The sequence below is a fragment of the Aythya marila genome (genome assembly GCF_965140915.1).
Source record: "Aythya marila genome assembly, chromosome: 22".
In the NCBI taxonomy this organism is placed as follows: domain Eukaryota; kingdom Metazoa; phylum Chordata; class Aves; order Anseriformes; family Anatidae; genus Aythya; species Aythya marila.
Window position 1 is genome coordinate 6,628,308 of NC_139063.1, and position 17,302 is coordinate 6,645,609.

General features: G+C 51.1%; 1 protein-coding gene across 8 annotated transcripts in view; it reads left to right on the forward strand.

Moving 5' to 3' along the window:
• SCMH1 (Scm polycomb group protein homolog 1) overlaps positions 1 to 17,302 on the forward strand; it is a 70,188-nt gene that overhangs the window by 31,783 nt on the left and 21,103 nt on the right. For all 8 annotated transcript variants that reach the window (XR_014318950.1, XM_082777527.1, XM_082777528.1 and 5 more), the window contains one exon: positions 143 to 386. Coding sequence is in view for 7 of the 8 variants with exons in the window: in XM_082777527.1 (XP_082633653.1) it covers positions 143 to 386 (244 nt within the window). In the remaining variant the exon portion in view is untranslated. The remainder of the gene's footprint in view (positions 1 to 142; positions 387 to 17,302) is intronic.

The window sequence follows — 17,302 nt, forward strand, 5'->3', positions numbered from 1 at the left end:
ATGCACATCTAATCGGGGTTCAGATCTGTCCCACTAGCTCCCTTCTCCATCTGCTTGTGGAGGTGAGTGCTGATGGAGAAGGCAGCCCTGATCTGGGGGGGCACTGGCACTCGCTGAGAATATTTTCAACTTCTCCTTGTAGGAACCACCATCTCCATCCCAAAACTTCTTCAAGACAGGTATGAAGCTGGAGGCAGTGGACAGGAAGAACCCTCACTTCATCTGCCCGGCCACCATTGGGGAGGTGAGAGGTTCTGAGGTCCTCATAACATTTGATGGCTGGAGAGGTGCCTTCGATTACTGGTGCCGATATGATTCCCGGGACATCTTTCCCGTAGGCTGGTGCTCGCTGACTGGAGATAATCTGCAGCCTCCTGGAACAAAAGGTAAGGTCCATGTTGTTGTTTTGCTGTCTTCCTCATCCACTCAGCTCTCCAAGGGCAGCAAAACAGGCAGAAGCTAGCAGCAAGGACATCTGGGTGCCGTCTCAGGCTTTCTTATCGCAATTTCATGTGTGGTGAAGGTACAGATGATCATATCTGTTGGCAGTGTAACAAGCAGCCTGGCATCAAGGTGCTAGGCAGCAGCCATCTGGAAAGACGGGCAGCATGGTGGCTGTTTGGAGGGAAGGCAATGCTGTATCATGTTCTGTTCCTCTTCAGGAATTTCCTCAGTCTTTCCTGTGTCCCTAGAACACACAGAGACCTTTTCCCACAGGAACTGGGATATTTGGAGATATAATAAGGAAATAATGAGAGAATTATCTGTCTTTAAGTAGCCGGACTATGCCAGTTCATACTTCTGACAGTGCTATCTTGCTGTGCCATTTGCTGCAGTCTCTGCTGGAAAAAGCGGGTCTGGGTCAGGCAGTACCTGCCATGTTCCGAGAGCTGTGATGGTTGGTTAGGGATGGTACTGGGGAGCTTTCTGCCTTGCTGATGCCTGAACACTGGCTGTTGAGAGTTTCAGCCATGTGTCTAGCTTGCAAGTGTGAGAGTTATTTGGGAACACAGGAGCTGGCACTGTCCCCGTGCAGGTCCCTCTAGCATTTGCTGGCTGGCAAGTCCAGCGCATGCCTGGCAGTGAAATTAAAAGCAGGAGAGGAACCTCCCTGCCCGAGCTGAAGGATTACTTAGGAAAGGCGTTTCTCTGATGAGACAGTTCCTCTTGAAAATCCAGGGTTTGTGCTAGTCCATCAGGCTGGTGCTGTCCTGCGGCCCTGTGGTGGTGCCAGGCCTGTTGGTGCTGCAGGGCCAGTGTCTGGGCACGTGGCCTGGGCTCACCTCGCATGGTGGCCTGTGGGCTGTGCTGTGAGCTCCCCCCAGCCAGGAATGGTTTCTGTTAGGCTGGGAGGCACTTATTGTGCTAAGGCTGCTTATCTTGGATGCCCGTGTCCAGCTGTGGTGTTCCCAGCCTCTCCCTCGCTCCTGACCTGGGGCTGGGGGCTCCTGCCCGGTGTCCCCGAGGTGCTCCTCAGGCACCACACCAGGGGCAGGGACGTGTTGGTGGCAGGTAGGAGCTTTTGTGCAGCCAGGGGTGGAGAGCTCTGCCTCACCCCTCTCTGTGCCAGGGAAGAGTGCCCAGGACCCCCCAGCCATGGAGCAGCACGGTGGTGGCTGGGTGCCCTCTAAGAAGCGCTTATTCCCCCTTGCCGGCCTGTCACAGTTTTCCCTCGTGTATTTGCTCAACCTGCAGGGACTCTGTGGTTCCTGCTCACGTACAAAAACAGTGAGCAGAAGGCACATCTCCACGCTTCCAGCCAGAACACTTGCTTTCAGGCAGATCTCTGCTGTCTTTGACAGGTATTTCAGTTGCTGCGGCAGCAGCAGGGACTGGCAGAGGTTGTGTGAGCCATGCAAAAGCACCATAAAGTCGGGATCGGCATTGGCTTTGTGGTATTTTACTTTCCTCTCTGTGGCAAGATTTTCCTTTATCCCCATCCTTTCCTGTCCCAAACTTTCCAATTTCCGCTTTGTGGGATTAAACCAAAAGAAGGGACTTCTGGGAACTTTCTTCCTTTTTCCCAATCTCAATTCCTCCCTTGTTCATTTTCCCCTCCGCCCAGCCTTGCAGGAGGGCTGAGCTCAGCTCCCCCGGGGCCTGTGAGTGCTGCTCTTGGCAGGCCTGGAGGAGGCTTCACCGCAGAGGTATCCCCGTTTCCTTTAGCTCCAGGAACCGTTGCGGTAAAGCTTCCTGCTGAACCGAGGGGGGGCCCTTCCCAGCAGGGAGAGCCACGGCCAGGACCCTCGGTATGACTGCGCCTACACCGGGCTCTGCTCCCACAAGGGCCCGGCCGTCTCGATGGGTGTGAGCGGGGCGAGATGCAGTGCTTGGCAGAGCTGAGGAGCCCTGCAAAGAGTTAAGTCCATCGGAGCTCGTGGCTTCCTAGGGCTGAACAAAGAGAAATGAGCTCATGTTAAAGGGAAGCAGAACTTCAAAGAGAACAGGCATGTTTGTTTAATGCTGGCAACTTAATTCAGCTCTAATCTGTCTCTTCTGGTGGTTGCCAGCAGAGGTGGAGGAGAGCGGGCTTTCTCCTAGGCACATCCCTCCTCCTCCAGGCCTCCCACTCCCACCCGTGTTTGTTCAGTGGGGCGGCTTCGAGGGCTCTGGTGCTTCTGGGGCCGGGCCAGCCGCTCCCAGGGAGCTTTCCAGAGGGCATGGGTGTGCGGAGGGAGGGAGCAAAGGGAGCCCAGGCAGTGCGGAGGAACGGCCCTCACCTCGCCAGCCTGGTAGTTGCAGCATTGGCAATAGCAGCGCCGTCAGGACGTGCTGGCAGACCACTGGGAGCGCTTGGCCATGCCCAGGCAGCCAAGTGCCTGCAGTGCCCAGCTTCAGGCTGCCTCTGTACAGCACAGCCCAGGGACGGGGCTCTGCCAGACACGCTGTGGGTGATCCACAGCCATGAGGTACTGACACAGGGCAGCCGGAGCGGGGTAAGGGTGGAGGTGGGGTCTTTTTGGATGGAAGGGCAAGGCAAAGCACAGCAGAGCTCGTCCCGTACACCTTGGGCCGTCCGTGACAGCAGCCGGGGAAGTCAGGTCCCCCTGCCCGTCCCAAAGGGACCTCCCCACCACGCCAAGCAGGCACCCAAAGTTGTCTCTTGGGCAGGAATCCCCAGTCTGCCCCATCACCCCTCACACTTGGTGCATGGCACCTTCAGTGGATTTTCGTGTTACACACGTGCTCGTTCGCCCTTACCTGCCCAGCCTGGGCTGTTAGGAACGTAAGGTGTGGGTGGGCTCGCTGTCAGATGCAGTGCTGGTTTGACCTCTGTTCTCAGGGCAGGCTGTGTTAATGGCATTTTCTGCACCCACCTTGCACAGGGGATAATGGTGACTTGTAAGTTCACCTCACAGGTTTATAAGTTTTTGGTTTTTTTTTGGCTGTCTATGGAAGAACTGTTTGTACATCCATTCATAAAGAATGAAGCACTCGTTGTAGAGAAATATTAATCTGTCATGGGGCATGTACATAAAGCAGCTGACTTAAAGTTGCATGGGGCGTTTAACCCAAACTTATTGCAAAGGCTTTGGACTTTCCTGTTTCATGGTGGCACCAGAGTTCCAGGGTGAAACAGAGGTAAAATGATTGTTTCTCCAGCTTTAAGGTTAACAGCACACAAAAGCATGGCCAAAATCCACTACATGCAGATCATTTCAGTAGAACTCAAGATGTAGAATTTTTCAGTAGAAGATCCTGAAGGTTTGTTGAGTAGAGAAGGAATAATTCAAATATGAGTCACATAGAGACTTGACAAATATTGTGGCAGATAAGAGGCAGGAGATAGCATGTTTCTCAAGCCATGAGCTTGGAGGTTTAAGTTACACTGTGACGCCAGGCTGTGGACTGCTGGAATGTCAGGTGGCAATGTAAACTGGGAAGAAGCAGAGACTGAAGAAGCAAAATATGTACACCACATAATACTTTCGGAAAAACTTTTGGTATGCACTTTCCATTTTCTGAACTTCGTACTCCTCGGGGAGTCTGCGAGTAACAAGCTTTTGCTGCTCTTCAGCAGGGCAAAGAAACAATTCTGCTCTCAGGTCAGTGGCATCAGTAGAGTGCAGATTTGGAAAGCTGATTTGGAGAGTTCCTCTTCATTATAAACAGGACAGAAAATCGATACTCAAGATCAACCTAAAGAATGAGGGTTGTTGCTTAGTTACTTTAAGTCATGTCTGGGGAGAAAGAGAATGGGAGAGACGCTCACAAACCGCGGTGCAGCTGCTAAGGATCAGGGCAAAGCAGATTGAAGAGGGAAATACCAGGCTGTGATAAAAATCTCTGGAAGAAAGAAGAATGAGATAAGAGGCTGCCTAATGACTGTCGTTTCCAGGGCACCTGCCCTCAGCAGGGAGGTGGGTATAGGGGAAATCCCCCATCAGCCAAAGCATGGTCTGGCAGAGAGGTGTCTGCTGCTTTCATCTATGGGAAAATTGGCTTTTCACAACTGATCAGACTAGAGGAAAGTTCAGTGCTTTGTAGTCAGTGAAGCACACATGGGAAGAGGTTCCACGAGGAGTCGTTCTCCTTTCTGAAGTGGTTTGTGAAATGGAGGGTTGTAAACCCCTGAAGAAAGCAAAACCAAGCAGGGGTCTTGCCAGGTCCTCTGTCAGGAAGCTTCTACCTCTGAGCTATTCACCCAAGCAGGTGATGCTCCTTCCTCTGCCTCATGTCAAAGGAGGAGGCCGGGTAGCAGGCTGGGAAGAGGGGACTGGACAGATGGGATCAGGATTTGCTTTCTGTACACGCTGATTGTGGGAGCAGGAATCTATGAGATTTTCTGCAAGATTTGGGTCGTTGCATAAGGAAACATGCAGAACTCTTGTATTCGTTAGTGCTAGCTTTACATTTCAAGGAAATGCATGTGTTGTTGTGGTTCTCATGCTGCAGTGTTGGGAATTGTAACTGTGATTCACTTCAGACAGCATGAGGCACGCACAGGACCCCAAGGAGCCCTGGTGATAGCTGAGCACTGGGAGCTATACACATTAGCCCAAGCAGCACCACTGCGGGAAGGGGCCAGGGCAGGGACAGTCTTGAGAAAGTTTTGAAAACTTGAAAAGTTTTCTTGAAAAGCATCTAACATGCCAGGTCCTGAGAAATCCAGGTGTGAGCTGTACCTGGACTGGGACCTTCCCCACACACCCGTGCACACACACCCCTCCTCTGTGGTAACAGCACCCCTGAAGTCTGCTCATCCTTTTATGCAGTGGCACATCCCTGCTGGAGGGCAGGGAAATACTGTAACCCTCCCAGCAGGATGCAGGGCACCACTGCCTGCAGCATCCTGCCCACAGCCATGAGCATTGCTGTCAAATTCGAAACTCGGAAGGTCTGTGTGCCTCTCCTCCCTGTGGGTAATGTCTCCTTCAGCTGCCAGACACCTCTGGAGCTGCCTGGTGGGGGCTGCACTTGGTGCAGGTGGGTCCCTTACACCTCCTTGCGCCCTCCCGGATCCCCGTAGGAGAGGCGATGCTGTGCTGGGCGCCGGAGGCAGCAGCAGTGAAAGCGTTAAGGCCAGGCGGGCAGGAGCTGGAGCAGCCTGGGCTGGAATTCGGAGGAGTGGAGCCGCTGCCTTGGCAGGAGCCCAGCTGGCAGCGGGGCCTCGGGCTCGGGGAGCGCCGCTGCGGGGCTCAGCCAGCCGGCGGGGAGCTGCAGAGAGAGCACCGGGCCCTGCCGCAGGCGCTCGCCTGCCCTGTCTGGGTCTCTGCTGCTCACTGTCGGCACGCGGCTCCCTCCCCATGGGTTTGTCTGGCTTGCGAGCGCTTCCAAGCAAAAGTTAATAGTTTTACCTAGCTGCCACGGGAGTATTTTGAAGCAAAGCTCACGGACGCTCCTGGATTTGCCGTGTGCTGCATCCCACCATGCTCGCAGCAGTGCGAGGCTGGAGGCACAACACACGGAGCTCATGACATCCTTCTCTAGCCACCCTTGCTGCCATGCGATTTACTTATTAACTGCTTGGTGTCTTCAAAGGAAGGTGATCATCAGATGCTAGATTTTCTGCCCACAGGCAAAGGTAATATTTGTTTTATGACTTCTCTTTATTTTTGATGTTGCTTGGTTTCTCTTCCTCCTTTGGGAAGGGAGCACGCAGGTGGGTGGCAGTGCCTGTCGGGAGCAGCCGGCAGGGTGACGCTCGGGTCAGCTCCTCTGCTTTGCTGCTGGGAGGAGATGCAAGGATGCCGACTGCTGTCACTCTGGGGTCTGGAGCTTATACCTCAGGCTGGTGTGAAGCCAGGCTCAGGAAGCTGGTGCAGAGAACGGCAGGGCAAGGGGCCTCCAGTCGGTGGGGTGGCTGGGGCCTCACTCTGGTGCCGGCATCCAGAGGGGTTGCGCACAGAAGCTCAGCATTTGCCCCTGCAGCCGCAAGCCTTGTGGACACACAGCCGGGTACCTGCAGATGCTGCCTTCGAGACCACTGTTGGGAACTGCCAAGCACCACCCTTGACCTGTTAGGAGCACAAAATCATGGGGTTTATCCATAAACCCAGCTGGGCTGGGCCATGTGTGCTGGAATCCGTGCTGGGCGCTCATCAGGAGGGTGAGCTGCGCTCTCGTCCTGCTGCACGAAGCTGCAGGTTTGTGGCTCAGGGGGAGCATGGAGCCACAGCATCGGACGCCTGGTTTTACCGTGTGATGTGCTGGGACTTGCAAGAGCTGACCTGAGTTTCCACTGCCCCCTAGTCTGTCCTTAATATCAATGTCACAGCATGAATTTTCCTCATGCATTTTATTCTAAAATTCTTCGTAACCCACAGAGTTTGGATGCTCTTTAGGATGTTTCCTTCCCCTTTCCTTCCTGCCTTTTGGCCTAAACCAGACCTCTAAAATCTCCAGGAGTCTCTGCGTCACCACAGGATGGTTCTGTGGGAGCATCACTGCTGGAAACCTTCCTCTCCTGGGACAAATGAAGCTGGGCTTGTCGCTCCCCTCCTGCAGGGACTTTGTAACACTACTTGTGCGGGTGGGATGTGGTGTTGGGCTGTGCATGGTGCTTGTGTAGGCTGGAGGTCTGCACGTTTTGGGGAGGGAGCCAGACAAATTTGAGGGCTTTTACATTTGCTGGTCTAAATGCAGGGCCTGGCTCAGGAGCTGCTGATGTCTTTGCCTAACCGTCGTCACTGACAGGTTTGGAAGCGGAGTTAAACAGGCCACAAGTGTGCTCAGTTCAGTAGGTTTTACGCCTTCAAGAGGGCAGCAAGGAGAGCCCCATTTCCCATTGAGCTCCCTGCAGTGCTTCAGCTTCTGCAGAGCCTGGTCTGACCTGGGACACACCGAGCTCGTGTCCTCTCACTCACCTTTGGTACTGTACGATGAAAGAGACCTCCTGTAGCCTCTGTTTGGTGCAAATGCTCTGCCCAAACCCTCCGGATTGTGTCACCCAGGGCCAGAAGACTTCAGGGCCTGAGGAAGCGATGCTGCATCGTCCTGAAGCCGGTCAGCGGTGCTGGTACTGGAACTGAAAGGTGCTGGTGTGTACTGTGAGATCAGGGCAGTGGGATCTTCGAACAGGAGTAGTGAAGCAATCTTGGTCTGCTCCTGGTGCTTTTTTACAGGGTCCTGAAAAACTGGTGATGGCACAGAGCAGGGAATCGGAAGAGGACAGAGGCCTTTTACTGCTCAGGTATCTGTTCAAGTTCAGATTTAAGCCTGTTAAAAATTAAGTCGCGCAGCCTGAATGCACAGTCATGGCCAAACATGTCAGGATGGCTCCTGGAGCCCGTCATTCTGGATTTGCTTCAACCCCAGGGCTTCCAGCGCACGTGCTCTGTGATGATTCAGAACGGGAAGAAAGCAAAGCACGGCTGGTGTGAGTGGGGACACTCATCTCCAAGCACACTCCTGCTCCCCCGCAGGTGGGCCAGGTGCACCCTGAGCTGCCTCACTTTCCCCCGGCAGGGCCAGGAGTCCAGCGTTCCTGGAGCAGCAGCCACAGAAGAGTTTGAGTTTGAGTTAAGCTCTGTACTGGGACATGGAAGATGCTGAGCTTGGATGCCCTTTGAGGCTTCACGTTGAGGATTTAGTGCTCCGAGTCTATTTTCTGCCTGTCACCAGCCCACAGGTGCCAGCTGTTGGTGACCGTAGCTTGGTCCCCAATAGAGGTGCTGTTTCTGTTGCAGACAAGTGCTGGAGGAAGCAGCATGATCTAACCAGATTTTTCTCCCAAAGGCTTGTAGAGGCTGCACGCAGTTGGTGGTACAGTTGTGAACGGAGCAGCCCATGTGCATGCAGGAGAAATGGGCCTGATCCAAAGATACCTGAATCTTGGTAGGATTTTTCGCAGTGACACAATGGGAGCAGGAGCATTACGTTACCTCATGACCTACTGAGTAGTTTCTTCTCTTTGTTTCCTCCCGATTATTCGGAGAAGTTGGAAATGTTGAGCGCAGATCAGGCTTTGGTAAACAGGGCTACATTGCCACAGCATGCATTTTTATTGAATCCGGGAGCTTCATACTGAATATACAGCCCAACTTGTTAAAAAGATTAGACCTTTTGCAGCCTGTCAGTTCTCCTCTTGATCTTGGTATTTTTATGACTTCTGAGCAGCTTTAATAAAGAACAAAAGGTGGAATAAACTGCACCCACTAGCAGTCTCCTTGTTCTTTGTGCTCTGAGATGTTGAAGGTGTTCTGCTAATATTTAACCAGGAAGCCAAAGCTAAAAAAAGAGCCTCAGAGAAGATCAGAACAAGCAGAAACCCCAGGAACAGTTCTCAATAGCCTGAATACTCTAAGAGACTCTAAAAGAACAGAAGCGTTTTGATTCTCAACATGGGGTTTTGGAAACGAGATGATAATCAACTCCCAGAGGCAAAAGACACAATCAGTTAGTAGACTGACTGTGGTGGCTTCTCATGCCACCTATTTTAACTCAAGGAATGTCCTTGAGCTCATTGGATATTAATAGCAGCATAGCCACGCTGCTGCAAGCTTCCTGCAGGCTGTAAATCTGGGACTGGTGACCTCTGTCCTGCTCAGGCTGGCGTTGCTGTGCTTGCACGTGCTGAAGCCTTACTTGTCTGCAGGTTGGTTGCATCCTAAGACCGTGGCTCTGTGACTTCCTTGAGGACTGCTGCGTGGACCAGACATGGGTCAGTCATCCCCGATGCTTTTGGCAGCCTGCTCTGGGTACGTACTGAGAAGGCTGCTGGCCGTCCTCAGGGCATTCAGCCCGGTGGCACTGCACTGTGATGGTTCTCCCGGGGTGTGGAAGTGAGGTTGTTTGGTGTGGGCGTCTGTGTCAGGACTGAAAGTGCCGGCTGCTCTCATGCACCATCCACTGAGCAACTCCAGTGGCTCCAGCTGAGCTCTTGCAGTTGCTGCTGGAGTACTCACCGTGGACCTGTGGGTGCTGTCAGGAAAGAAACGATCTCCACTGGCTGAACTGGTTTCAGGGTAATCAAATTAAGCTTGAGTATTGAAGTTCAGATTTTGACTTGGTTTTGGTCTCGTTTTGACAATAAATAAATGGCATTGATGTTTCTCCTGGAGCATCCTGGTTGATCCTGAGTGTTGTCCCTTACCTGCTAGTGCCTCCCTTCGATCAGGAGTCCGAGGGTCAACTCTGCTGATGTTTTCTCATACTGGAGCTGGCTTGGTTCCCTTCACCCTTTTATAGTTCAGACTCTTTCTGTTTTAATTCCGTTGTTGCTGATTAAAGGAACTCACCGTTACAAGAGGTTTCTTTTTGCCGTGGGCTGGAGAAGGTAAGGCTATTTAAGGGCTTATAACAAGGAAGAGTCCATGCTGTGTTGCAGCCACTTTATTTGTGGTAAGAGGTACCAGGATGGAGCTTGGGGGAAAACTTCTGACTTCAGTTATGAAGAGGGTGGTTGTAGACAAATGTGGCATTTGCTTGTCCTTTGCATTTGAACCATATTCCCTGTGGGGTCCTTGTTCTCTGACCTGGTGGTTGGTGGTTGGGCTTGAAGGAGAACCTGTGCTCCAGGCTGACTGAGTTTGGTGGCCCCTGTGCTCTGGGCTGTGCCAGCCAAGCAGCAGCTTCTGATTGTCCTTGCAGAATCGGGCCCAGAGTTAAGCGGTGTGAGCACTGGAGAAATAAAACCCGATGCCAGCACAAAGAGTGCAAGCCAAGGCCAACAGCTTTGTGAGCTCTTTGCAGGGGCTGCACATCTTGCCGGACACTGGCTTGTACAAATGAGCATTTTTCCAAGGTTGACAAGGGTACTCTCTATAGTGTAAATTACAGTGCTGTCCCAGAGAGGGCTGTAATTTTGTTGAGGACTTCCTGTGCAATCCAAATCTACAAGATAAATCCCTTGAGCCAATGGGAAGTCTAGCCCTGCTGTCCAAACCTACCATTTTTCTCTGCAGTGTAAATCCCTGGGCCGGTTCTGTTCCCAGCACGGTCTTTCTGCTCCTTCACTGTGCCTTCAGGGAGCAAGAAGAGGGGATGGCAGGGAGAAGAGGGGCTGAAGGAGTATTGCGCTGCTCCTACAAGCTGCAGCCGTGTAACTGGCAGCGAGAGATGCCTGTTATCGATTGTGCAGATGCTCCACAGCTAACGTGCCGAGAGCTTAGGAGCTCACGAGATGCTCTTTGGGGAGAAGCTTGCGTGGCTTCATCAGTGGTGGCAGGCATGATGCCTTTTTTTCCTTACCCGAATGCTAGCCTTTGCGGTTTATTTTTAAAAAATAGTAATGCATGACTCAGTTTACCCATTTGTTTTATAAAGCTACCCAGTTGGATGCAAAACAGTTCATTTCTTTCCTGTACTGGGGAGAAATGGAGACCTGGCTTTTGGAACTAACCCGTGTGCTCAGCACTAAACTGAAAATGACTTTTGCTGAGGACAACAATTTGCACATCCTCACCCTTCACAGCGCTGTCACTGTCTTTGTGTCTGATCATGAGCCAGTCGCTTATCTCTGTTTATTTTACCATCAGCAGAACGGGGACCGTGCTGGCCCCCAGGGCATCTTGATGAATAAGTCTATTATGCTGCGCATCCGTAACACTTGTTGTGCCAGCTCTCAAAGCACCGCACCCCCATGTTCAGGAATATCTGCACATGTATGTTTATGTTGTTTAAAAGCACCAGGAACTGCTACATGACTAGCTGCTACCAGGGGATCCAGGAAAATGGGGAAGTGGGAGAGCATCGCTGACCGATGTCCCTGCCTCAGCCCGCTTCTGGGTTCTTGGTGCACGAAGCAGCAGCTGTGAAGCCCACGTCCCTGCCTGCGGGGTACACACTGCTCCCTCCTGGTTGGTTTGTCTGTCCCACCCTTGCGAGTGAGCTCTGTGGTACTCAAGCTTTGTCCTTTGCTCAACCTCGTGAGTCTGCCTGCCAGGTAGAGCTGACATCTCAGCCAGCTTCTTCCAGCCAGCAAGAGGGGACCTTGCCTTGCAGAGCAGGCAGGCAGCTCTCCCACCAGACTGCCTGTATGGGCTCCAGGAGGGGATCTGTGCTGTACCCAGAGGTGTAACTGTAAGTCACCACTCAGTGCCATGGTGTTTGAAAGGCCCTGGATAGACTAAAAATGTGTAATCGTGTAGTTGCGTAGCAGAGAAGGAATTGGGATGTGTATTAAAAATCGCTGTCTCTGAAAAGTTACTAGGAACCGATTACAAACATTAAAAGATGTCTTCGTATGCTTAGCGGGGAAGTCCCTAAGATGGGACTCTTCAAAACGCTCCGTCTGATGGGGGTTTGCTTACCCGCATCTTACCCGCATCTTACCCAGGGCAGGCTCGGGGTGCCCTGGCAGGGACAAGGCAGAGCTGAGCCCTGGCTGAGGACATCCCCAGAGCAGCTGAAATATTGGAAAAGAGAATCCAGGGATCATCGGCAGGTTTGGTGGCTTTTTGCCTTTTTTTTTTTTTTTTTTTTTTTTTATAAGCATAATAAGGATTTTTATTCAGTTGGTTTCTACCATGACATCCAGCAGTCCTGATCTGCCGTCTGCCACTCAAAGCTGAGTCTTTGTCCTGTCTCTTTTTAGCTGCTGCTGTGCCCAAAGCTGATGTTCTTGTGTGATGGGTCCTGCAGCCCAAGTTCTCTCTCCTGAGTGAGCACCACGCACCTCAGAGCCCATCATTTTGTACCTGAAAGGAGTGGTTTTCCCCTCGCTCACTGCTTTGTACCTGTTGTCACCAAGGTCACCTGCTGCTCTGTTGCCCTGGCTCTCAGTGTCCTGGGCTGTCTGGAGCTTGCTCATGAGCTGCAGTGTCCTGCCTGCCCTGGAAAGCATGAACTGTTAGAAAACTTCCGCGCCTCCCTTGCCTGGTGAGAATAACCATTTGCCCCTGCCTCTTCTAAGCAGTGATTTAGCCCTACAGAAACCTTCCCTCTTATCCCATGGCTCTTTATCTCTTATAAATCCTTTGGTGAATAATGTGGCTTTGTGGAAAGGGAGGCAGGCTGTGTCACATCCATCCATGTGCTTGCTCTCCCTTTCACACCTTCCCAGGTTTGTGAGCCTAGGTTTCTGGTACAGACGCTGTACTGACTGCCCAGGTTGGTTGGACTCATCTTGAGGGCTGTGTTTTCAGATAAAACCTCCATTTTCTTTTGGGAAAATGTTTTAGCCCAATGAACTTCATGCTTCATTAAAGCTGCCTCCTTGGGTTTGGCAAGTGTTAGGGTGAAAGGAGCTGACTGTGGTGCACAGAGGGGAAGCCTTGGTGCAGAGTTGGGTTGTGAGCTCTGGGTTTGGATTTGCATAAGCAGACCCTGCGGGTCCAGAACAGGGGTTTTCTGCTCTTTAGTTCCAGAAGAGCCAACTGCAGTCTTGAGTTGTTCTTTTTCATATATCCATGCGTGGTTTTACTTAGGGGTAGGGCACTTGGGATGTTCTGCAGTACTAATACTGGTCTGGCACTCGAGGAGTGCCTATCCCTCCAGCTGTCAGTGTTACCCAGCACGTCTGAGATGCATCACAAGGCGCAGTGACTGCTGCTGAGGGGTTTGTAAATCCCTCACCACAGTGCCTTGGGAAGGTGCTGCGAGTAATTACCAGAGTGGTTGGAGACGCACAGGAATGCTGCTTTGAGAGCTGTAAATGCAAGGCTTGTGCAAAAAGCAAATAGTTAATACCAGCATCACTGTGACTTGTGTGACTTTTTTGTAGATGTCTTTACAAAAATAAAGCAACCATAAAAATGCCACAGCTTGCACCAGTGGGATGTGTGGTGGCATCCACAGTGCACAGTGCTCATCGAAGCACATGCAGACAATTAAAATAAGAAAACTGCAGCTCTGGCAGAACTTGTAGATTTCGAAGCCTTTAAGAAATGGGACACTGTCGTGGTGAGTGTTCATAGCCCGTCTTGGGTACAGCAAATGTATATAAGGCATTGCTTTGGTTTTTAGTAACCACTCTTCTTCGTGTGCTTGCCCTGCCCAAAAATACATGTGAGAGTGACAAATGTCCTGATCATCAGGGCTAATAGCACAGAGACAGATTTAGGGTGAATGGTTTTCCGTTTTTGTGCATGCTGCCATGTCACCACTGGCAAGTCAGATCCGGGAGGGGGACATTGAATAAAGCACTTCATAGCTCCCAGCAAGCCTCAGTAGTCAAAAACTAGACAAATTTTGTGGTTTAGGGGATATATAAAAAAAAAAAAAGCATCTTTGAGAATTAAGGTAACTGATCATGAGAACATCTAGAACATGCTGAATCATGCAGCGCTTGGATCCTCTTGTACTGTTGTATTAGGTACATCCTCTGGTCTCTCAGCCTTAGGTCAAACAGCCATTTCAAGCTGGAGTCCCTGCAGGAAATATTAGATCATGCGAATAATTGGATTCTGACTTCTAAATTCCAGGATGTGGAGGACAGTGCACGTTTGCTGTGCTCCAGGGCACCTGCGTCTCCCAGCTGCGCTCTGCCCCTTGCCCCTCTGCTCTGGCTGCCCAGCTGCTGAGAGCTGGGGACGCGTCAAACCTGGAGCCCTCCTGGAGCCCGGGTTTAGCTCCTGCATGCGCTTGTGGTGGACAATAATAACAGCCTCTGCTTCAAGAAGAATCACAGAGGTTTGAAGTTTGCACATCTTGCTCTCAGACGGGCACTGAGTGCTGGTTCTTGTCAGGAGGTCTGGGTTTGGATGGCTGCATCCAGAGGATTCAGCCAATTCTCAGCAGGGTGTTGGCAATTACGCTTACCTTAAATGTGTCTCTGTAACCCATATCTTTGCTTCGTGCTTCTGACCACACAGTGCTGAAGCTGGAGCACAAAAAAAAACCAGCAGTTGGGTGTGCCCTACAGGGTGTTCCTCATAGATGCTTTACAATGGGTACAAATGTCATTTTCAGTCTTCTCGTAAACTGCCTGCTTTACACCTCAGTGGTCACTACTGCAATACCCAGAGGGAGGGTACATGACCTACAGCTGCATCCGAGTTCAGGAGCCCTTAGCACATAAAATGGAGATGTCAGGTTTTGTGGTCCAGCGGCTGTTAGTAAAATGCAAACTGGTAATTAGCTGGTATAATGGACAGAAAGGTAGGGAACTCTTCTCCATCCTAAACCCTTCTGTTCCACATTTTATTACATGTGTTGGCTTTGTTATTCTTACCACAAGGACATAAATTTGTCGTCTTCAAGCTCAGACAAGCCTGAGAAGCTGATGAGTGACAAATGCTGCTTTCTAGTATGATTAGCAAAACCTCAAAGTGTGGGCAGCAACTTATGTTTTATAGAGTGTCCAGTAAATAACAGTTTGAGTAACAGTGTGGTGTGTAGCTGCAGGTACTGCTGCAGCCATGTGCTGACTGGCAGGGGATATTTTGGCATTAGGAAATAGTCTTGAATTCTCTGTCAAATCTCTTTGTTTCTGCAGGAAGCTTGGGACTTCTTTTTAAACTAATCCTTTGATGATTAATAAACCAATTAGTGATGTCAGTCTTTTCTTTGCCTCCGAGTTCAGCAGTCTTGATCCTGCATCTGCAGGGCGATGATCCTCATTGCAGGCAAATTGCTCCCATACCAGCCCCAAAGGAGCGGTTCCATCCCTCCAGGTCCTGGTGCCTGTACAACCCAAAGCAAGACAGCTCAGCGAGCTGAAGCAGCAGAAAAATTGCTCTCTTTAGTTCTCCGTTCCAGTAACGGGCTGAAATGATTAACCATGAGTTCAGAGAATGATGCAGGTTGGAAGGGACCATAGGAGGCCTGGGTCCATGCCTAAAGCAAGGCCAGCTTTGGAGCTGTGCTCGGTTACTCAGAGCCCATATGAGCACCAAAGCCCAGAGGCAGAGGTTGCATTTCTCAGTGACAGCAAACTTGATTTTTGAAGAGGGCCTCAAGTAACTTTAAGAAAATTTGGCTCTCCTGATGGCGCAACACAGGGCGAAGGTGAGCATGAGGGACAAGGGACATGAGATGGGGATGGCCCTGGCAGCTGCTTATGTTTGGGCTGGCACCACCACCGGCTGAATGAGACCCAAAAACTGCAGCTTCTGGCAGGTAAGGGTATGTGGGCAGTGGTTTGCAGTTGCAGGACAAGCAGCTCCCGCCTGCATCCTCACCCCATCCTTGTACCATCGGGGGCTGAAATCCTGGAGGAAAGTTTGCAGGCACATACTGAAAAACCTTAGGCTCCCTTAGGAGACAGCTGGTCACCGCAAGGGCTCAAGCAGCGCGAGCAGCCGGAGCCCTGTGGTTTTTGGTACAGCACAGATCTCCCCGAGTGGCTGCTGTCTCCTTCAAAAGCTGATGGTCTGTGGCTCAGTACGTCTGGCAGGGACAAGAGACGTGAATTAGCACAGGCTGGTGTTTTTTTATGAAATGAATTAGCACAGGGCGGTGGCAAGGATGGGCTGTCATGGCAGCAGCCTCAGTGCAATCTCCTCTGCTGTGGCTGAAAGAAATTGCCGTGTGCTCTGCACGTACCGTGTAAGGGGCTTTTATTTCCCTAAAAAGAAAGCAGTGAGTGGTAAAGCTTAACATTAAATTAATGTTACTTTTAATATCTTTGTGACTGAAGTGGACAATGGAACTTTCTAGCATTTATTCTACCCCCCAGAAATGACTTTTTATTACAAAATTCTGTAGTGAAAGCATGCAAACTGGGAATCCGCCTGACGTCAGTTGCATTTTCCCTGGCACTGGGGTTTCTCTGAGATGCGGTTCAAGCTGGGGAGGGTGCAGTTCAGCAGTTGTTCATGGCATCCTAACTTTCCAAATTTACTGTTTCTGTTTTTGTGGTGTGTTTTTTGTTTTTCTTCTTTTTTTTTTTTTTTACTGGTAACTCAGGTTGCTTCACAGCTCGTCTGTAGAACCCTCGATTTCTCTTGAAACTTAGCGAAACCTCGCTATGGCACAGCTTTGTTCGGACACTTAGTGCTGCTGCAGAGTGCAAACAAAATGCCTCCCACTTTGTTTTACACATCGCTTTGATGTTTGGAAGTTTCTTTAAAGTACTGAGTTCTTTACCCATGTTTATCCGTGCTCTATCAACTGACAGGGTTCTAGTAAATCCCTTTACACAAACACTCGTTGGCTGAAGTCAGCTGTGCAGATGTAAGGCTGGAGGCACAGCGATTTGGCCGAGGATACCTGGCCCTGCTGCTCCTCTCTGCTCACGGAGCTCGGTGGGTGACACAGTAACGAGCATTTGTGTATTGCATTCCTTTTCTTGCCAGAGAAGTAGCACTGTTGTTGGTGTTATTATCTTAGACACAGAGCAGCAAAATCCCTCGACTCTGTTTCTGCCACCACGCTCTGTATCCACCTGGCACAAGAAGATGTTAGTTCGGAAATGAGGTAAATCTTAGGTAAATCACTCAATGACTGCGAGCTTATCAGCAGAATCCAACACACAGCCCTAGTGCATGTAGTGCACAAAGGCAAGGAGATAAAGATTTAAAAAAAAATAAAAGAATTTGAGGGCATTGTAACTCTTGCCCTGCTCACCTGAAGAGCAGAGTGGGGCTAGTTTCTGGAGGCTGGTGTCCTGGTGGCAGCATGGACCGGAGACATGCCTGGCATGTGGGAGGTCTCCTGGTCCTGCCCAGCGAGGCAGCAAAATGCCCTGTTTTTGAGCTGAATGTACAGTTTGTGGGTGTCCGGGAGCTGGCAGCCAGGCACAGGTCTGCTCTCAGGGGAGGCCTCCAGCGTGGAAGCTGGTGAATGAAGCACAGTCAGACCGGAGGAGCAGAGCAGGATCCTCCACTTCCAGGGGCTCATTTGTGTAAGGCCAAAGCAAGCAGCTGCTGATGGAGCCGTACGCAGACCCTCCCCAGCAGCCATGCCGCAGCGAAGCAGTTAACAGCTCCCTGCCCTGGGGCTGCCGGGGCTCCTGTTCCTGCCTTGCCGCTGCCACCCC